We start from the raw sequence: 22,927 nt of genomic DNA, 5'->3' as shown, positions 1-22,927 counted from the left end.
CTCCTGAGCATAGTTAACTTCATAGAACCCCTACAAATCTCATACAAAATACCAAAATGAATATATTCATTTAGTAAGGGACATGACTTTCTAAACAGTTAGTCAGGAATCAGCCCTCCAAAACAGAAATGCAAAGTACTACCAACAGAGAAACAGAAACCAAAAAATATCAAGAAAAGGTTTGAGCTAGATGTGACTTTCCATGCTGGAGCCACTGACTACGAATGAAACAACTCTGTTGCATGATTGCTTTTGGGTTGTGCTGAGCATATTGTGTATATGTAACAAATGCCCAAAGCAGTGGCAGCGTTTTAAAGGGTTTTTTGTTAGTTGCTGGGATTTGTTTGTTTATTTATTTATTAGGGAGAAAAGTTCTGGATAATTGTCAAATCAGTACAACCACCAGCTTCAAGTGCATGGGGAACAGATTTCTACTAAAGGCCAAGGAGTTGGCAATTCTAGAACTGAAACCTCAAATAAAAGTCTTTCTCACTGAAGTAAAAGGAGCATCATAACAAGAGTATGGACCATAATACTTAATGACATATAAAATACACTGTAATAGAAAAAGCACTTGTTACATTCTTTTGCTTAAGTATGACAAAAGAAATACTATTTTTTCATATTTCAGTTACTTGGGGTTTGTGGAAGGAAAGAAAAAAATATCTGTGAAAAAATACTGCCAGTGTTCGGTTCCTACAGCCATGTTTTACGGGACAAAGCTAACCTTTGTTTGTTCTACTGAAGTTCTGCTGTTTGTCATGCAGCTGAGCTTATTTACATTAGCAATCTAAAAAAAAAAAAATAATCAGTATTTTAAAGCACTGGGAAAAAAAGTTGCTCAGATTTAACAGTATTCTGGACAGTTATACAGCTGCTTTGCACTAGCCTTTCTTTCAATCACACAAATATATAATTCCTAAATTACAGATTCCCTCCTGCAAGTTATTCATTTGTACATATTTCTCCACTCACCTATTATGTTGTTATCACAATTCATTACTCCATCCCTGCAATGGCTGCAAAAAAATACACGAAGACGTAATGAGAGCCAGGAAGATCTAAAATATCAATGTTTTCCATTCAATAATGAAGCATGCAGTATGAATCAATACAAAATAACTGTATAAATGTTTGCATTGAACATTAGAACTGTGGATAAAGTGTGCACTGCCTTAACACAAAGAATATTAATTACACTTCAAGCTTTTGCTTTCTGCATAACATTACTAAGAGTTAAAATGCCTGGGCTGACATAAAAATACAGGAATACACCACTTTACTGCTTCCAAAGACATCAGTGCAGTAAGAATAAACCAAGCCCTGTACATAACAGAATCATCATTATCTAAAACAAAAACGCAATGAGCAATAGCAGCAAAACAAAACCAAACCCTAAACACACATATGTATATGTTACAGCAAGCTCTGGGTATATAACTCTTATATGAACACTCTTAACATTATTATAAATGCTCCGTTTTTGTCACCATCAGCTTAGAATTCTGCTGAAAAGCAAGCTATTAGTTTATGTGAAAATCTTGATGATACCAACAGTTCTTAAGTTATCCCACAGTTGAAGGTAAAATCCCAATGTTGAATATAACACAATCACAAGCTATTGTGACTGCAACAATTTTTTGTACTGAACTGGAGTGACTTTTCCCCAAGCAAAACATAGTAACAATAGATTGATAACTTTGTCTTTTCTCAACTGCTCCTAACGCGGATCATGAACAAACTATCCATCTGAAAACATATCACAATATCATGAATTTCTATCTCATTTATAACAAAATGAATGTTTCAGTTATTTTAGTGTTCTTGGCTCACATGAGGAAACAGTGATGCAGTTACTAATTTTGATCCTCATGCTGTCTCAAACTAATTTTGCTTCAGCAATATCATAGAATCATAGAATCATTAAGGTTGGAAAAGACCTCTAAGATCATTGAGTCCAACCGTCAACCAACACCACCATGCCCACTAAACCATGTCCCTGAGCGCCTCATCTACACATCTTTTAAATACCTCCAGGGATGGGGACTCAACCACTTCCCCGGGCAGCCTGTTCCAGTGCTTGATAACCCTTTCAGTGAAGAAATTTTTCCTCACGTCCAATCTAAACCTCCCCTGGTGCAACTTGAGGCTATTTCCTCTCATCCTATCGCTAGTTACTTTGGGAGAAGAGACCGACACCCACCTCGCTACAACCTCCTTTCAGGTAGTTGTAGAGAGCGATGAGGTCTCCCCTCAGCCTCCTTTTCTCCAGGCTAAACACCACCCCAGTTCCCTCAGCCGCTCCTCATAAGACTTGTTCTCCAAATATGATATGATTGGAATCTGGAATAGCAACCTCCTGTGACTATTATCAGAACCAACTGGAACTACAGTTCATAATCAGAACCTACAAAAATTCAAACAACTTTATGCTAATCAAGATTCAAAATAAAAATTTTAAGTTAGTGTATCATAAAGCTTGCAGTATGTATACCCATTCACATATGGAAAATATTACAGACAGGAACAGACACAACATGTTTCCCCCACGTGACACAGTTCAGCAAAGAAACAAGCAAACTGCATAAAACTCAACCCTAACAAGATACTGTATGCAGGGAAGCACTGAGCAACATAAGCCTGCTCCTGTCTAATTCCAGCCAAAATAGTCTAGTACTTTCATAAAATGGTAGCAGATCTGATAGCAACTCATTGTCAGGGAAAAAAAAATGTAGCTGCACTGGCTTCATTTCAGGTCCTGTGCTTCACTAGTGAACCTGAGCCCATAACTCCAGCACTATTCTCCCATTCTTTTGCAATAGCTAAGACGTCCCCAGTACACCTACTGCTAGTCAGCAAATTCAGAATCAAATTCTGTATGTGCTACAGCCACTCTGCTGTTATGTTTGGAGTTATGTATGTACCCCAAAGCATGGCAGGAAAAGTGTCCTAGCTCAAGGACTTCACAGTATAACTCAGCCAACAGGCAAAGCAGTACCAAAGGGAACTGCTAGGGAGGCAACTCAAATGCTGACATAATGTCGGTATCAGAATGAAAATATTTTAAAGAACTGATTGAAAACAACAGAGCAGAAAGGCTACTCCATAGACAAACATGAGAAGAAACTCCAGTTTGAAAGTGGAGTTCCAAAGAGGAAGTGCTTGAGAAGAAAAAGGACGGAGAGAGCATAATAAAGATCATAATTGTTTCTAATAAAAACAGTGACAGATAAAAAAACCCAATACATCGTGTGTATTTTTTTCCAGTTCATCCACACATATAGTCCTAACATGATTCTTAATGTATTACTTAGCACAAGGTAATTAAGAGGACCTGACAGTCTGCACCTCCATGTTTGAAAGCCTTTCCTCTCAACAGTTATGTATACAGCCTTGTTAAAAAGCGGCAAGCAAAAGTCATGACTAAATAGGAGACATAGATCCCTTATTTTATCTTAAAGACTAGTAGTTGAAAACCAGTAGATATATTTTAATTAACACATTCACATGAAACATAAGCTGCCAGATCCCAAATAACTCCACTGAAATCAACAGAAAGATGATTTTCACCTGTAGTCATTTCTAAAAAAAAATGCATTTGTGGATGATCACATGATCAGCGTGCATTCAGCCAAATATCCACCATAGTGCTTAGCATAATTAGCTAAACTAGACCCTTGAGGAGGAGGATGAAAGGAAACAAATCAAAACCCCTTCCCATGGCTGCCAGTGCTGTCTGGCACATGCTCTATGAGCAAAAATATCCAGGAAGGCAGGCAACAGTGCACCTAGACTTTGCACAGCCCCGTAGGCAGAATGGGTTGTCTGGTACTCTCCAGGGAATCTGCCCTAAGGTAAAGATGAGCTAACTTGATGATTAAGATATAGATTTATAATGATCAGTATTTATGGACACTAGGCTGCTGACAAGAGTGAGAGTGAGAATGAGTATGTGTGTTTACTAAGTGTTCCTATTGCAATAGGTGTCTGACAATATTAATCTCTTATATGGCCTTACAATGAACCAAAGTAGCACGCTGATCTACCACAGACATGATTCGGTCTGTTCTGCTTTTAATTAAGTGCTGTAACAACTGATACAGGCAGTGAGAACTCAAACGTTACTTCAAGAAAAAGAATTCTGAAAGCTTGGTTGGGTTTTTGGGTGGGGTTTTTTTTGTTTTTGTTTTTAACAGAACTTGTTGTCCACATTATTTATCCTTCTCCAGACAGAACTAACAGTTGAAAAGGATGCATCTGGCACCAGCCAGAATAATTAAACAAGTTTTCTCCTTTAGTGTTATGACTATAATGATGCAAATGGAAGAGCAAGAGGACAAGAACAAATGCGAAATGTAAGGAACAATAACAGCAATGCTTATTTACCTTTGGCTGCACCTGACAGTTATTTGTGTTGTTTCTTAGTTGGTAAAGCCACATTGCTCTTTTACACTGATTCTATACTAGTGGAATACAGATTCTTAATTATTCTTCATAAATCTGGTATAGGGAAGGAGAACAGCAATGAAGGTCTAGCTGAACAGACTTGAATGGATAGTCAGGAAATGTCTGGGGTTTTCTGGAGCTCTCCACATTAGTATGGATCTACAAAATTATAGTGGCTTTTCTCTTTACTTTGCACTTCAGTATATTTGATTATAAGCACAGCAGCATGAAAACCTAGCTTCTAAAGAAGCTCTGTCCAAACATGCACAGAAAGCCAATGTAGGTTTATTCTGTATGTCATTAAAAAAATACCAAAAACAACAAAAAAACCCCCAAGAGGCTAGCCAGAATGATTCGACAGAACTCTTAAAAAAAGACACCATTTAGTGAGGTGAAAAAACAGTTTTGTATCTTACCATTTGCCCAAAGATGTCATAACATTTTCTCCAGGGGAATAGTCAATTCCTTGAAAATAACACGGACATTCATTTCTGGAGCAGAGGAAAAACATGTAACTGTGATTAATTCAAACTGAAGGAAGAAAAAAAAATTCCCATTGACTTAATTGCTGCTCAAAGTTCAATTGGTTGCTTTGTTGGTTTTGGTGAGGTTTTTTGGTTGGTTGGGGGTTTTGTGTTTTGTTGGTGGTTTTTTTTTTTTTTAAATACAAGAAACTGATTTCAATACTGCCATATAACTTGAGCACACTCCAAACCAAATCAGTTACTAAGAACCTCTACACAACAATGGACACCTTTTGTATCTCTTATATGCCAAAAACCAGACAATAATGTCATGATTGTGATTAATCATTAACCAGACAATAATGTTAATCATTGTTCGATGAGTGTCAGTACTATAAAAGAGCTATTTTTGATGAATATACACATTCTGTATAATTCTAAGATCCGCCAAGTTTACAGATGCATAATATCTACAAGATTACATGTTTATTAGCTTTTCACTCTGACTTGCAAATGCACTGGTCTAAAATAGTGGGCGTGACTATCAGAATTGCAACTTTACCTACCTCTGTACACATCGTTCAGTCTTGGAATTCAAATACATTCCAGAGGGACAAGCACAGCCTTCAACACAATCACTGCTGCATGTCTCTGGCACAGACAGTGCTTGGCAGGTTCTGCCACAGGTAGATACACAAGTACTGTACTCCTTTGTATCTTCACATGAAAGAGCTGTCCAAATGAAACAAATCTCTCAAATTACAGTGCAAGAGACTCAAGTACCTCCCAACAGTTTTCTGATAAACATCTCTATTCTTTCATTCCCAATCACATTAAATTCCATTAAAATTGCTATCTTGGCACTATGCTGTGTAAACTACACAGATGTAAATCTGCAGTAATAAAGAGTACAATGAAGTCTACGTAGTTAATCCAGATTTACACTGGAGAAACCGAACAGTTGAAGCTTTTTTCCTCTAACTCTGAAAATGCTTGGCTCTTGTGCATGGGCTTTGGGAAATGCACAGCATCTTAAAGAAAACATTAAAAGCAATAAATAAAATGCGTGTACTTTGCAGATGTTGCACAATACCATCTTAAGTTTTCTTATACGTATATATATATATAGATATATATCTCCTAAAAAGTTCTACTTAAAAAAAAAAGAGATCTGAAGTTCTTGAAATACTAAAAAGATTCACTTATTTTATACCCTACAAGCATGACTTTTAAAATATATTCTAATAAGACTATACTTGTTTCTGGAAAAGTAAAGTAAAATTAAATGGTTTGATTGATTCATTCAGTCATAGTGGACCGCAGCCATTCGTGCCATAATGGCTGCAAGCAAGCCAGCCTTTTCAGATATACATACAGATACTCCAGCTTGAGATACTTAAGCTGGACCAACTTTCCAAAATCCTCTTTATCATGCATTACAACATGGAAAATTACATGATGTGATGAAAACTACCAGATGTTAAATTCTTGAATATTCCTTAGAAAAGATTTTCAGCCTTGTTTATGGAGCCAAACCTACTGAAACATCAGGGGTGTCAGTTTAGGGTTGTTTTATAGGGTTTCCAATTCTATAATTTTAAAAAATGTAGATGAGGGTACTACATGTCCTATCAACATCTCTTGCATCACTAAAAGTTCATATAAACTGAAGATTTTAATAATATCATCCCACTCCTCTACTTGTGAGGCTTTATAGAACAGATAGACAAAGGTGACATCTGTTATCTCTACACTATCTATATTCTTCCATTCATTTTCGATTAAATATCAACAATACCAGTTCTCTACACTTATTTCAGCACTTTGTGTATTTCAGCGTCACTGACAGTAAGAGAATAAGCTGAGATTGTCAGACAGAAGTTGAGAATAATCCAGCTAAAACTGCTAAATACATCCCCATCATTTTTCATCTCATTCATTTAAAGAATTAGATAAACCTAGCATCTACGAAGAAAAGAACAAACCTATTTATGCAGCTCATGAATAATATCAACATGGGTATGAGATATTCAAAGCCATATAAGAGATGTATACAGAACTAAAAATATGTCTATATTTGAAGCCCTCCAACTCAACTACTTAAAAAAATCTTTGCATTGTTTCTTAAGTCAAAAGAACTAAAGAAAGCCAACTATAAAGGAACAATCCTCTAAAAACACTGGAACTAACTCTGTCTTGACAAAAAGAGAACCTTGTCCTGATCGTGCTGGAATTAATCCTCTTCTCGTTTAAAAGATTATATATTCATTTAATTTTATTTTCTGATTGTCATTCTGAAGTCCTCAAACAGTAATTATTTAAGACTAGAAGTGAAAGGCAACTCACCGCAGTCTGGGACAACTCCTCTGAAATCTATTACAACTCCAAATCTTCGGCAATGATGAGCATAATGGGCCAGAGCAGAGCAAAAACAAATCTGTCCACATTTGCAAGTGTCTCTTCTGCACTGCTCAAAATAGGGAACAGGACTCAAATAGGGGTAGCATGGAGCAAAAAGTTCTTTCGTAAGGATGCTACAAGCTTCCACTGCATAAGAGGCTATACAAATAACAGATTAAACACTGTTTCAGTGAGGGAGTTTAAAAAGACTTGGAATAAAAAAATGTCCTCTGTACAATGCAACTAATATCATAGTTATATACTACTGCCATATATATCTTTATCTTGGATATCTATACAACTGTATGGAAGGACAGAAAAGAAGTTAGCTGGTCATAGTTTTGAACTTGTTCTGGAAATGATTTTAAGGCATTCTGAAAACTTTACAATACGCAGACATATATACATACGCCTACATACAGTCTCCTATCTTTAAACTGATTCATGGATGCGGGTTAGGCAACAGACATTACACACTACCCAGTGCCTTTCATAAACACACAGGATTACACATCTCTTCAGTTTAAGTCATTCCCAGTAACTACTTCAATAGGTCAGTATTTTAAAGAATAATCTGTTACCCACTGTTTCAGTTGCATAAGGCTGCAACCACACTCAGAGCTGCTAGCTTAGGGTAACACTATTGCACAGGAGAACAAGAGCAGTATCAAATGGTTACATAAGAAGCTCCAAACACAGCACTCATCTGAACATCTTAATTCTGAATGCATTAAATAATTGTGCAACAGTCAAAATAAATAATATGCTACATTAGCATGCCCAGAAAGAGACAAATTTGTATTTCCCACAAAATACGAGAGATGCATAAACTAGGACTTCAAAATTCCTTTTCCAGAATTTCTGACTTCCTATACAGGCCACTTTTTTCTACATTCATGTCCAAACCCATTACCAAGAATGCAGCTTCTTAGTGCTGCACATTGTATAAATACTCAAAAGACGGGATGATGATGTAGCAGGAGATGTGATGATTTCCTAGCACTACTGAAAGTACAGGCAAAACCTTAATCGATATTTTACCTCTGTATCTTGCCTAAAAGCGTGCAGATTCCAAGACAAGAAGTGGTAGGAACTGTGAAATGGATATAACTGATGATCTACAAAGTTCATCATTATTAAAGGATGTCTTAGTGACCATCTGTGGTCCTCGTGGCATCAGCCACTAGCATCTTTCCTCAACTGGACCCTCTCAGCTGAATCTAAATGCTGGCAGTGCATAAGTATCTTTCTCCTACTCATTCTCCTCCATAGCAGACAACTAAACCAAATGTTCCATTTTTTCAGTATTTTCAAAAATGAATACTGTAATACTTTTGAGTCTCCATCTTAACTAGCAGCATCACCAATTCTAGACATACTACCAACCTTTAATGAATGTCTAACTTAACTCATTGTAACTGCAAACCAGAAATAAAAAGGGGGTACTTCAAGTGCCTCTGCAAGTATACTTAAACAATATACTACATGATTTGTTAGGGGATTGAACTCAACAAATGCCACCTGTAAGTATTAATTTTTTCAGTGGGTAGGACTGGTTATTACTTTACCTGATCCAACTAGGAAAATTGGCACAGATATAATAAGTAGAAATGCATTTGTCAATAACAATTGACCTTCACTGCCCACCTGCCTGCAGATGAATATCACACGGATCCATTTGTGAACTGTCATGCACAAAAACGCACGCCGATGAAGTTTTCCATGTGTTTCCAAACAGCTCTGGAGTGCTTTCAGTTACTCCAACTGGAGATCTTTTATAAAACAGAAGTCAGTCACAAAAGATACAGTGACTTTACAGAATGGTCTCAGTTCTATCACTCCCTTCAGCAGAGCTGATTCAAGCTCCCCTTCCACTGTCCCATATTCTCATGCACTCTCCCATAAAGCACTGTCAGCTTAAGTTTCAGGACTCAACTCTTTCCTTCCAGGCAAAGGGCCAGAAACGAAAGAGAAGATGTGCTCTGGAGCTATTAGATACTTTGTAATGAAGGACAGATCAAAACAGACCAAGTTCCATCTTCACAAGAGAGAAGGAGGGAGCACCACTGTCCTGAAAATCTGCACTCTCTTATTCATACTTCTGCCACCTCAGTGATATCCGATCCATTTTCATCTCTCCTCTACCTATAATTTCCTGTCTGTTCCTGGGTAGCTGACTGCCCAGGCTCTCTAGTCCCTGCAAGAAAGAGGAAGGAACAGAAGTCCAAGGGTCCAGAGATATAACTGCAAGAACAATTGAATAGATATCCATGAGGCCCAGGTAAGCAGAGGGGCAACAGAAGCTGAAAGACAGAAAGACTTTGATCAAAATAACCAAGGCACGTTAATATTGTATAGGAAGAATGACCGAGAGCATGCATTTAAACATGGGATGTTACACTCTAAGGAAAAGATTGCATTAGGCATACAACCAGTAGTATTACTTCTGGTAAAGTAGCTGGGGGTAGAGCTGTTGCAAAAGACACCACTGTCTATGGCAAGTCTCCCAAGTCTGGTGTGGATCAGGTGTTTTGTGTACATGTCAAGATGCTTGCACATTATGGTTTGTGTCATGTCTCAGCACAATTCTGAAGTTCCTGTAGTTTAAGGGCTTTTTTCACAAATATCAACTATTGAACAACTTCTCACTTATTTGAGAACAAGTCCAAAGACTGTCATCAAAAATACACTACAAAACTTATTTGCTTCAGAGAAATATTTTAAGTCGTTTTGCATAAATAATATCTCTTCATTGAGATCCTGTCTATATATTTCCTAGTCTCGTTAAACAATATTCTGATAATACTTTTTAATCTCTAAGATAAATATTCTAGTGGATTTTTGAACAATTTCTGTGTGTGTGTGTTTTTACATGGGAACTATTATGGAAAGTTTTCCCATTTTTCTATTAGTTTTGATTTTAAAAAATCCAACTGTTCTGAGAGAAAAGTCCTCCTACTCTTTTTTTCCTCTCAGTCAAAGAAATATTCTGTCATGATCTAAATTCATGTTCTCCTTCTCCCACTTCCATTAGGCTGCTTGATCCTCTGGAAGTGAATTTGTTCTTTAGTATCTGTAGGAAATATGCTGCAAAGAAGCTGGACAAACAGCAATCTTGACTGTGGTGCTCACGCAGCTCTGACCACCTTTCACTGCGTAACAATGAAGCGAAGCTCAGGCAACAGCCAACAGCCAATTTGTGTTGCCGGCCTGCAGACACTGAACAATGAAGGCTCTGTCAGACAGAGCAGATTAGAATTTGCAGCAGAAAACAGGAGCTGGAAAGAGATAAAGAGGCTTGCAGGGAGGCAGAAAGTCCCTTATATAGGCCATTCCATATTTTGGACAAAACTTTTCAGATAAACTAGCACTTACAAGTCATATATATTTCACCATTTTTATATTAAAATACTTTAAGTAAAACCTGGCTTGATATCCTGTAGTTGAAGTTACAGATTTTCTGTTAGCAAACAAAAACCTACTACCTATCTCACTAACACTAAACTTCAAAATAAATTATTCTTGGTATCTATCCATTCAGCTTCAGTACACACTTGATCTACCACTCTAACTGTAGATATTCATATACTGGCAAATAGAAATCTTGCAGCTATTCATACAAAAAATCATCCTCCGTATTTCCATTGAAGGTTCCACAAAGGCCCACAGTATCATCTCTCCACCGTCCATCAGCTTGAAGGTAAAGCCTCATTCCTTCTCTGTCATACAGCATCTGTAATCCAATGTGTGTCTTTACTTGCAGAAATACAGAGGAGAGTTTCCGTATTTCAAATAACTCTGGTGAGTAAAAGCAGAGATTGTTGAAAAGCAAAGGAAACCTGCTTGTAATTTGCATTTTGTTTCTTGTCATTTCATTGTTTTTGTTTTATATCATTTTTACGTAAGTTACATTTTTTCCTATTAAGACCTTATTTTCCCTAATCATTGATTTCTCATGAAAGGTTACACTGATTCACACATTAAAGAAGAAAACAAGAAACTTACGACAGTCACCACACTTTTTAAAAACGCATCCAGAGTTCACTGGTATATTCATAAAGGTTAACTAAAAGCAAATCAATTTAAAGACACAAACATTGCAGATAACACTGCAGACCATTTATTTTAGACAACCTAATCCTAACACCAGCAACGTGCTTCCTGTATTAAAGCCTTTTTTGGGAAATTCCCAAAGAGCCAAGGCCCCACAGACATCAAATGTACTAATTATTTGCATATAAAGCTCTCATTGAAGCTAACATTGAATATATGACTCTGTTCTGTGAGTTTCACATGTAGAATACTTGGTAATATCTTCCAGAGGGAGAGATTTAAAAACTCGAAGCAAAAAGAAAAAGAAACAAAAGAAATTCTTTGTCTGAAAATCTATAGTTTATCTGTAAGGGGCAAGAGGGCTCCTTCCACTTATATTTACTCTAGTTGCTTACAAAAAAGGGAAAAGAAATTACTCAGCTCAAGAATCAGAGAAAATAATTTCCCCTCTGAAAAGAACTAACCAACCTTGTAAGTGTGAGGGATGGCATTTGGACTTGTTAGAGACAGAACATACTCAACATAAGAGACACTAGCACAATACAGCTACTGTACAACTCCTACCATTAGTGTAAAAAGTACATCAGCAGTTAATGTGTGAAACATTTAATAAAAAATTAATAATGTTGATATTAACAATATACCACTTCAGTATGTTAGCAATATTGACAGTATCACAACATACACACATGCCATTAAAATACTGCTTTAGTGCTTGATAGGAGTTATATGCATATATATTATTCCTTACCATCTGTGTAAGGCAGGTTAATTTTGTATTGGTCATATACCAAAACATCTCCTGAATGAGTCAGAGTCACTTGCCTCTTGGGGTCCTGCTTAAGAATAAAGCTGATTGATTGGATACATGATCCATCCTGGTTCTACAAGTAAAAGCAAAATAAATTAAAAAAAAGTAGGATGAATGTTAAATAAGAGTGCAAGTAAAGCTATAATTACTGGGGAATTGAAAATTTTCAGTTGTATCTTGCTTCTTAGCAGAGTGCATACAGCTTTACAGCTAAGTAAGAAAACTTACTGTTTTGAATTATTTCACACGTATGTTAAAATCTAACACTAACCTGTTATGCAAATACAGCGCAAAAGTGGGATTTGGAAAGAGAAACTTAAACAATTCTTACATAGCTTAGTACAAAGACACCTGTAATTCATGAGACGCCCCGATTAAAGACCCACTGAGGCAGAGTTAATGTTCACAAACAAGGCTGCATTATCCACATAGCAGTGCACAGAAATCCAAATCTGTACTTTAATTTAAAGTGTTCTGATATACCCAGCTTCTTTTAAAGCATATTTAAGAGATAAAATTCTTTTAAAGGCAAACAGTAATGAAAGACAGAAGCATCTTGTGAATCATTATTTAAAATACATTTAAGTTCATTGTTTCTGAGGAGTTGTAGAGTATGTTCATAAGCTCCCTGGATGAATATTGACGAAAGAAAGGCAGTAACATGGCAGCATACAATATCAGAAGATCCAAATGGCCCAACCTGCTTATTGTTACTACCATTGCTTATTCTTATTTCTGTTTCAGTTCCCTAGGTCAAAACATCATATAGAAAAAACATGAAAAGGAATACTGCATTTCAGTTGGGATGAAACATACTCCAAAGAAATCCTAGATCAACCTCATCTACCTTTCCTACACCCACCCTCTTCAGTGGCACTTAACTGTCAGCATTACCAAAAGCAGCTAATTGACTGAAATGCTAGTATCTGACAACATAAAGAAGCTACATGGCCTACACAAGAAAATTTCACAACAGCTTAAAGATCAAGAACTGAATTCAAGTTAACTGCTTTCATCAAAACGGAAGTTAACTATAGTCCACTTGGTTCTATGTTAGTTAAGCTGGATTTTTTTTTTTCCATTCAAGTAAGTCCTGAAACAGGTTAGTACCTAAATGAAGTCCCAAACTCCTTAGTATTCCTGCATGTTTTATGCTACTGTAGTGATCTTCAACTAGACACCATACCACACAGGTGGAAAGCAGCACAAGTCTGAGGGCTACTGAATATTGAATGTTTTCAACATATCACAGTAACAAATACACCTGTACTAAATAACATGGAAACTAGCCAGATAGATGATTAACTTGTATCAAAGTTTCCAGGCCAGGACTTCCACCTTTCAGAGTAACTACGGGTACTTTGGCTTTCAACACCACTAAGGAAAGAATGCTTATTAAAGCATGTTTATTAATCACAGAATATTCACAGACTTAACAGAATGAGTTTGATCACCACTTAATTTTTTAAAAAGAAAAATGTTATATCACAGAGAATCAGGCACAGAGGTGGATCGAGAGATGACTTGAACGTTACCATGTCAGCATCCTGTAATTCACCTTGCTATATGCTGAAAAACATCAGAATCACAGTCCACCTTCTACTTTCTCTTTGCTCTAGGAAGGAATTAAGTTTCTGCCACTCCTGCTGTACTCTTTACTATAGCTTCTGAGACATCAGCTTATTTACATTGGCTTAGCACGGCTGGATAAAGTTAAGAGACTGTCTGTTCCCTGCCATCTACAGAGGAAAGGGGGAAGCACCCAACTGCTGTTTCTTCTGTTCAACCTCCTTCACTGCAAGACCTTGTAACCATTTAAAAGGTATTCCAGAACAACAATAAAAATTGGGTCCGGCCACTTTTGGCATACTATTTGTTCATTTTACTCTCATCTTGATTATGCATCTTCAATGTCTCATAATGTCTTATATACCAAAACATACACAGACATATCTGAAATCACTTGGTCAAAGAGCAGCATAGGTCTCACTGTAGGAAATTTCTCATTGATTGCATCTGGCCCTGAGCTGCAGTCCAGAAGTGTCCAGCAGAGGTGCAGGAGGCTGCACTTTCCAGTCCCACTGCCTACACTGAAGGCATAACTGATGATGAAACAGTAAAATGTTAAGCATCTTCAGTGCTGAAAGGGGCACTGAACAAGATTTAGTTAAAATATCCTTACCTTTGGACAGTCGCACTAACAGCAAAATTATACCATGAATAGCACCATTCACAGTGCAAACAGATTAGGAAGTTCAGTTCAAATATTTACACTTTTATCCAACTCTCACTGACTTTCACTGGGACTCGCCTAATACAGGGCAAATGTCACCCTACTCGTTGAAAACAATTACTAGAGCTGCAAGGATCTCTGAACACTACCATGTGGCTTTGACAGATGCTGAACTAGCATGGAGCAGATCATGTCAGTCCTTCAAGTACCATGGACACACAAGTACACACAGTGGTGTGTAAAGATTAAAAACTACATTCATAATTTCCCTGCCTCTAAATAACAGTGCAACACTGATCTTTCACCAACAGCTGAAATGATAAAATGAAACTTAAAGATAGCGAATTATAAAAATAACTGGAGATATTTCATCAGCTCAACCAGCTCTCCTGGACTGATGGTGGAGACAGATACCTGTATTGTAGCTTATCTTATTGTCCTGCCTCTTTACTAAGAAATTAGGTTTCTGTGCATATCATTCAGCAACAGTGGCTATAAATTGACAATTTTGTCAACCTTTTAAGAAGCTGAAAATAAAAGAATACCAGCTGGTATGCATAGCGGACCAGAGCCAAGAGAACAACCCTCCATAGTACATACATTACCACACAATATCGACAAAAGCTTTATTATTCCTTCATGCTGAAACTAAAGGAGAAATTCTGCCTGACAATTATTCTCTGTTCCAATGAACTGCTTCTTTCACAGCACTGCCCCTGCCAACTTTCAGCAGGTGTTTTCACAGGAATGGACATTTCTCTTACTAGACACAAAAAAAATTTCTATATTCAGAAGACCTTCTCATCATACAAACTACAAAGCCAGGGAGGTTGTCACCTGAAACTCAGATAAGGTTAAGCTGTGCTGATCACTTGACTGATTCTCCTTCCAGAAAGTGCTTAAACAAAATTTCACATCGTTTTGAAATAACTTGTTGCCTGATGACTGTTTATGTCACCAGGTCTAAGGCTCTAGATGACTGGATTCTTTGTGATTCAGAGAGCTAAAATCTCCCCAGGTATTTTCTTTCTACATTTTTTAATCTGCTTGAATGAGATGGGACTGATAAGGTTTTTTGGTTTTTTTTTTTAGAAGAAGCACACAAAATCTCAAACCATCAAGAAATATGAGATTCTGCACTACGAATCTTTTAGCTTCCCATTTCAATTCATTAGTTTTTATAAATGGGAAAAAGATAATGGATGGTGCCTAGGGAACTGTAAAGCAGCTCTTCTGCCAAGTAGTACCAGCTAGTTGATAGTTAGATACTTGAATAGCTGCACTGAAGCCCCACATTCTTCCATTATAGTACACAAACTGTTCTCACTACCCACTCACCACTTGTACATTGATAATTAAATTAGCAGCACTTAGCTCTGGAACATAGCACATAAGCCTCTGATCACCCACCTGGCTGTTAATGTCCAGAATGCTTCACTCAAACCTCTGTAAAAGTCTATATGTATTAAAGACTGATCAGGCTAGCTTTGTTAAAGGCTAGGTGAAATATGAAGCCCAACATGTATTAAAAGCAAAGAGAATCTGTTTTTTCACCTACAAACCACAGAGACATAGAGACACATTAAGCAAAGTCCCTAAGTCAGGGTGAAGAAGATGCAAGGCTCTTTGCAGTCTCACAAGTGCTGGAGAAAGCCAACTAATTTGATTATCACTTTCCCCAATAAAAGCATCACCACAACTACTAAACCAAAAGGCACATTTCTGTCCGTTTTGCAGAGAGGTAAGTGTTCTGTAATACAAAAGGGAATGAGACCCACAATACATATCCTGCACAGTACCATAGCAGATATTTGCTCCAGACCTCTGTTGTCCATTGATGGGCTTTTCAACAGGTCAGGCTGAAAGGTATCTCACTGTGGGCTTCTGCAAGAAGTCAATCATGCCTCAACTTTCATTTGATAAAAAAAGTTGCCTAGAGTGTTTCTTTGGGGATCCCCTTTGCTTATCTTCAACCATACAGTACAGGACACAGCTTCAATATACAACCACCTTTCTCAAGCTTGTTGGACTCTGAAGTTCTGAGGATATTACGCTGACTGAATAGATTTATGCCTATGTTGAATGCCTATGTTTATGTTTTGTTTCACAGCTATTCTATTTTTTTTTTCTTCTAGATGATGATACTGACTTAGTCAGCTCCTCAGGATCCCAAGGTTAGCACAGAATGAAGCCAGCTAAACTCATTAAAATCAGAATAAGCTAAGTCAAATATGCATTTGAAGTAGGAAGTTGTAGCAATGATCAGATATATTGCATCTTGAAACAGTCTCAATCTTCCCATAAATAGGAAATACTAGCAGGATTCACCAGATTCTTCCCAACCCAAAGGACAATGCACACAGAGGTTAAAGTCTAGAAGTTTTTTTAATGTGCATGTCCTCGCCAAGATCTCATTTCACAGACCCCACTGTAACTCTTCTACCTCAAGGAGCTAGAGGCTATTAGAGCGTAATAAAGCAGTCGTATTTACAACACAGGAATCCACTTTTTCATCACTGGTAACTTCTATGCCCTGTCACATACCTCGCCTGATGTCCTGATACACTTCTCCTAGGAACCATAGGAGACATAGTGGGACATTTACTTGTGGATCATCTGGTTGGAAAATATATTTGGTCTCTATCCAATTAAGCTATTTTTCTTACCTCTCAACTTTTATCACTGAGATGAGAAGGCGACTCCACGCACTCAGTCTCCCATCTCTTACCTGGATTGCAAATAAATCATTTCTACGATAATAAACTTGTCTATGCCACTTTAATATGACTTCCTTCTGCTTAAAGGTCTTCTCTGTCATACAGGGAAGTAGGTTTTAGTGCACAAGGACAAAAAGATTTTACTGAAATATGCATTTAGAAAGTGTGGCATGACAACTTATATGGCCATTTTTCTTCCCAAGGAAATCTCAAATGCACGAACAATACAAGCTGCAGAGAAGAATTAATGCAATCATTAGTGTAAAAGGACTTATAGAATCACACATGTATTTAGAACACAAAAGAAAACTACTATAATGAAGTGTAAGTGGTTACCTCCACAGAAGTAAAAAGTAATGGTGCTAAATCTGATTTTATGCGAAGTACGTAACTGCAACAATATGGAAGCTCATCATGCTAAGAACTAAAATTTGGGCCTAACACACAGTAGATGGTCTAGAAACACAGCAACGAGAGTCACATTTAAGTCTATATACACTTCAAATATTTGTACAGTTGCTCCTGGGTGAAAATCGTTACACAGGACAACTGGAGACAGAACATAAATCTGGCCAAGATATAAAATTTAACATCTTGCTCCTACAGCAAGTCCAGCAGCTTAGTAGCTTTATGACCCTAATACAAATGTGGGCCAAATTCTGCCCTTACGTGCACATGTAGAACTCAAAGTCAGTGAGAAAAGCACAACTCCAGAAAACAGCTCAACTCAGTCAACTACACTTCTCACACCACTTATATACGTTTAAAATCTATTCTAACTTGCCTTAACTTTCTCAAAATTACAAGACCTATCAAGACTGTAATAAGAATGAAATGCTGTAGTGAAAATCTTACCAGTGTTCCATACCTCACACGTACAACGTTATAATACATGCTCAGAAATCCACACACACAACAAAAAAGGAAAGAGAATGGGTCTTGGACATAAAGCAGATTAAATATTTGGTTGCTTCTGTGTACAGTATCAGAAACTTTCAAATATAAAGTAGGAGCACCCTTAGTATCAGCTATACATATGCACATGCATGTTTGGCTGAAATCAATTGTACAGGATACCAACTTAACAACAGTAACAGATGCATACATATACCCAAGTCCGAGATAGCTGTCCCCAAAACTATCCCAAGTTTTTCATATCAATGTAAGTAAAAGTGAATTTCAAGCTGCAAAAACAAAGCTGAAAGAGAAATCTATATTCAAGGCACAAAAAAGTTATTCTTTCTTCAAGCAGTAATAAGCAGTAGGCTTATTTTGTGCTGGCTGCAAATCCACAAAGATGTACTCAGAAAGCTCAAGAAAACAAGTCATCATCCAGCATTTGCTGCAGGAACCACCATATGCTACTGAATGACCTCAGTGAACACTGAATCAGAACGCTAGCATAATCTTTTCTATTTATCGCAAGCAAACATGAGAATTTAGGTACAGACTTCCTCTGCACTGCTGTTCGACTATTTCAACATTAAGGAAAATTGTTGTTACTAATTAATTTTAATATATTCAATGGCAGGTAGCTTTCTTTTTTTTTTTAATACTTTTTCCCCCTGATTAATAAACCCTTCAGGATACAAACATTACAAAAAGGTTCTAAGCCTTACCTGTCCACAAGGAGCATTTTGCAAGGATATGGTAAACGCTCCAGACGTACGGCTTTTTGCTAGAATATATTGGCAAGTAGCTTGGAAAGTATATTTGCGCCCATCAAATGTCATGAAATGAATGTCTCCTGAAACTGAGCATTCAGCTGACAAACACAAATAATGCATTTAAGTATGTAGAAAAGACAGTGTAGTCTCAACCGTTATTACTCCTGTAGAGTTCATACACTCTGATACATACTACAATTTATAAAATTGTATTTTATAAATTATATTACATAATATATTATAACCAGGTACTAGGAACATGGTTAGGAACTGAACCTTATCCTTACTTTTGTTACGGAGTTCCTACCTGATGCGAGGCCAGGATACCTAAACAATTCTTCCCCCAGAAGGAGGCAACATGTGTGATCCTTACGTTCTGGGTATTTGATTTGTGGCTCTAAAAACTGATTTGCAGAAACATTAAGCACTCCCACAGTTAGCTGATAACTCTGAGACCAGTGCTTGAGTCTACTGGCAGCTATAAGAACCATGAGGCCATGGGTACCTTTAACATGCAAAATCCTTTGGACCTTAATCTCTGTAGCTTAGCCTCCTATCTGTGAAGCGAGAATAACATTCCTTATTCCACAGGCATGTTGTGAAAATAATTAACTGATAATTTGTACAATACCTACATACTATATCACTAGCCAGCAATACTGTGGGGGAAAAAAGTAATCCTGCCATAAGTCTGTCAAGTGAAGACTGCAGAGGAAACTTTAGTTGAATGACAAGAATGACCAGGTAGTGCCATCTACCAGAGACATTCTAGTGATGTATAGGGAGACACATTACTGTGCTAAGCTGAAAGGCAGATGCCTGCTATTCAGACCATTTTAATATTTAATCTACTGTGTATAGATGCGTTTATATGTAGATAGAAATAAAAATACAAATTATATAGTGAAATATCACATTAGGATCTAACAGTAATATTTTACCCCAAGTAAAAATTTGGTTATTAAAAAAAGTTAAGTATTCAAGACTTTCACATACCTGGACATGTAAGATTTGTACAAATCCACTTTCCTCCAGTGCAAGTGCTGAAATAAAAACAAAAAGGTTTCATACTTCTTTCTTTTTTGGTGAAGTATATATGGCTGTCCCTCATTTGTTCTTCCTGGATTCCTTCTCTATGAAATGAGCACCAAGTGTCTTGAGTCTCACAAAAGAGTGCAACAGAGCTATCACAGTCACTAGAATGCCTGGAAGCTGTGGCAAGAGCTTGTTATGAGGATATGATCAGGTGAAATTTCATCCATGCATCCAGTAACACTTTTATTTCTTTTTAGCTCCTTGATAATCATTATAAAAGTTAAGGATGATTAAAATTGAGAAGAATAAAACACAAGCAATTTGAATCCTATTACTTTAAAACAATAGAACTGTTATGAAAAAAAGAAGTTGCACATCTACATGCTCATCCTTTTTCTTCAATTAAGTTGATCCAATAAAAGGCATTATCTCTTCCTACAAACTTTTCTTTCCAATGTATAAAATTAACTTCAAAATTCCTAAAACAGCAGCTTAGTGTCAATATTGACATTAGGCTCTTTGTGTCCAAGCGAGACAACACAAACAGGAGATTAATTAAAGTGAAAGTAATTCTCCTGTTAAGACTGAATTCTAGATTCCTTTTAGTTTGAAGCAGAGTTCAAGGTGAAAAGAGTACTAAACATCACAGTATTCTCTGCAACATCTGTCATTTGCTCTTCTTCCACATTAATAGTTCTATAGTTCCTTTTATCTTTCCCTTCATTGCAAAACATATACGGAACAACAGTTTTTGTATGTAGAAACAGTGAGGACTTACCAACTTTATTCAATTTTTAACTGAAATAGGCCTTAAACAAGTTGTCTCTCATGACCATGAAATATTAAGTCCACAGCATAAAAAGAAAAATTACTAACCAGTTATTACATTCCTCATAAACCACTGAACCCATTTCAAAGAAACTTCCATGGTAGTCACAAGGACAGTCCACAGGTTTGACACACAAATCATTTTCATAAATTAAGCCTAGAAGAAATAAAACAACAAGAAAAAAGTGAAATATCTGTACACGTGGCTGATGGAGCACTAACAAGTATACCCAAGAACAACACAAATGGTCATGTATGATAATAAAACTCTAGATTATTTGGTAGTCATTTTTGCAGGACAAGTGTGCACTTGAATTATATTAAATAAAAGTACATTACATGGACCAAGTCCCTAAATTGCTTGAGATACATTAACAATAGTATGAATAACAGGTATTCAATATTGGGGAAGAGGGGGTGGAAACCACTCACAAAAAAACCACACACACACAAACATCAAACCATGCTGCTTTGAGTACCTTTGGCTTCTTTTTTGACACCTTTACAAATCTTTGCCTCTATGTTTTAAGGCACTGTTTGGTCCTTATTTTACTATAATGGTTTTTTGCTTTTTTTTTGTTTTAAAATCATTCCAATTTTAGAGAACCAAAGGCTAAAAGACTTTACTAGCCCATAAAAGATAAAATGTATGACAAAGATTATTATACTTATAAATCATCAGGGTATGTATAAGAGCCAGGACTTGAGATCAATGGCATAACTTTCTCTGTCCTCTTTTAGACAGAATTATGTACCCAAGAGAAGCCAGTAATAAGGGGAAAACTGGACATCGAAGTATATTTTGGTAATAAGGGTAAAGTTTTGCTATAGGCCACATGGGTAAATACCTCACTTGCCAGAACCATACAACAGTGTAAGAATCTCAGTATCAGAACCTGTTTCTGGCCACATGAATGAGTTTTAGTCATGTCACGTTTTTGAGCTCTCCTAGGCACCTGACCTTGCAGACATTCTTCAGGAAATAAAAAAAAACCCAAACCACAAACCACACACCAAAAGAAAGAGAGCAGCAACCAGAATTAGGAGGATGGCTGCCCTGTCAACAACAGAGCAAACCCCATTTTTCATTCAAATTGTGGAGCTCTATGGCTAGAATGTGGATCTGTGCTGAAACCTATTCCCATTTGTTAGAGGGAGGAAAAGGATCTTGTCAGTTACAAGGAAAACAAGGTCATTCATCCACACTTTGTTGGCACTGGGTTTATAAAGAGCTCCTGTGAATGCCTTAATCTAGCCAGGCCATGTAGGTATGTAAACTTGGGGGAGAACAATCTGAAAGTTATATGGAATCAAATATGTATTTGAGAAGCAAAACTTACCATCTGGACAGTAGCATCCATCAATGCAGGGAAGCTCACTGTCAATGCACTGTGATTGTTGATGACATGAAACAGGGCAACAACTGATGCATTCATTGTAGGTCAAGGGTTCAGCACAGGTAATAACTAAAAAATACAAACAGGTAGAGAAATGAAAAGGTATTGTGCTACCGCCTCAGGGCTTAAATAGATTGCACATGTTTCTTTCAGGTATTTACTTTTTAGTCAGTCAACTGAGTATATGTTGTCTAGAATAATGAAACAATGCCTTTCATAACACACACAGAATATACATATATTAATATTCTGTCCATCAAAGGTGCACTGAGAAGGAATAATCTTAAATTACACCAAGGGAGACTCAGGGAAACTTTCTTACAGCAGAGCTATTTAGATACTCAGACCAGCATAGGAAGTAGTAGAATATCCATTAACAAACATTTTTGGAAACACAGGGGAAATCCTCTGTCATGAATGACAAAGCAGTTTTGGTCCTGTATTCCAGACAGGCAGACAAATTAGATGATCTCTTTCAAACTTACTTTCTGTGACTTCTAAGATGGAGACTTACGCAAGTATAATTCAGATTTATTTTTAACACTCATGACACACATTTTATATATCAGAAAGCCATGAAGACTTTGACAGTATTTGAAAGAGTAGCTCTGTAAAAAAACAAATGGTTAATCATCTTAAAGAAGCTCTGATGTTTTAGTATGAAGGTTCTTAAAACACATTCTAATAAGCTTAGTGCTTTAAATACATTCAGTACAAATTACACATATAAAAAAGAAATTCCATCGCATTTATGCAGCCTCGAAGTGAGTCCATAGTTATGCTTTCATTGAGAACTATATGAGTGCAAAATAGGAGGAAGGACAAAGTAGTAAAAGTATGAAGGGCACTCTTAAAAATACAACTACTAAGCAGTAT

The 22,927-nt window shown here is 36.8% G+C and overlaps 1 protein-coding gene across 1 annotated transcript in view; it reads right to left on the bottom strand.

The window, feature by feature from the left end:
• The window catches only part of OTOG (otogelin), a 104,699-nt gene that overhangs the window by 65,795 nt on the left and 15,977 nt on the right, over positions 1-22,927 (bottom strand). Inside the window, exons 12-22 of the mRNA XM_076344098.1 lie at positions 21,995-22,120; positions 20,703-20,811; positions 19,788-19,834; positions 18,744-18,889; positions 12,115-12,247; positions 10,931-11,108; positions 8,958-9,082; positions 7,257-7,469; positions 5,477-5,642; positions 4,863-4,937; positions 976-1,019 (exon numbers count right to left, since the gene is read on the bottom strand). Of these exons, the coding sequence (XP_076200213.1) occupies positions 976-1,019; positions 4,863-4,937; positions 5,477-5,642; positions 7,257-7,469; positions 8,958-9,082; positions 10,931-11,108; positions 12,115-12,247; positions 18,744-18,889; positions 19,788-19,834; positions 20,703-20,811; positions 21,995-22,120 (1,362 nt within the window). The remainder of the gene's footprint in view (positions 1-975; positions 1,020-4,862; positions 4,938-5,476; positions 5,643-7,256; positions 7,470-8,957; positions 9,083-10,930; positions 11,109-12,114; positions 12,248-18,743; positions 18,890-19,787; positions 19,835-20,702; positions 20,812-21,994; positions 22,121-22,927) is intronic.

Source organism: Aptenodytes patagonicus, chromosome 7 (assembly GCF_965638725.1).
Source record: "Aptenodytes patagonicus chromosome 7, bAptPat1.pri.cur, whole genome shotgun sequence".
Lineage (NCBI taxonomy): Eukaryota > Metazoa > Chordata > Aves > Sphenisciformes > Spheniscidae > Aptenodytes > Aptenodytes patagonicus.
This window is presented reverse-complemented; position numbering and strand designations above follow the sequence as displayed.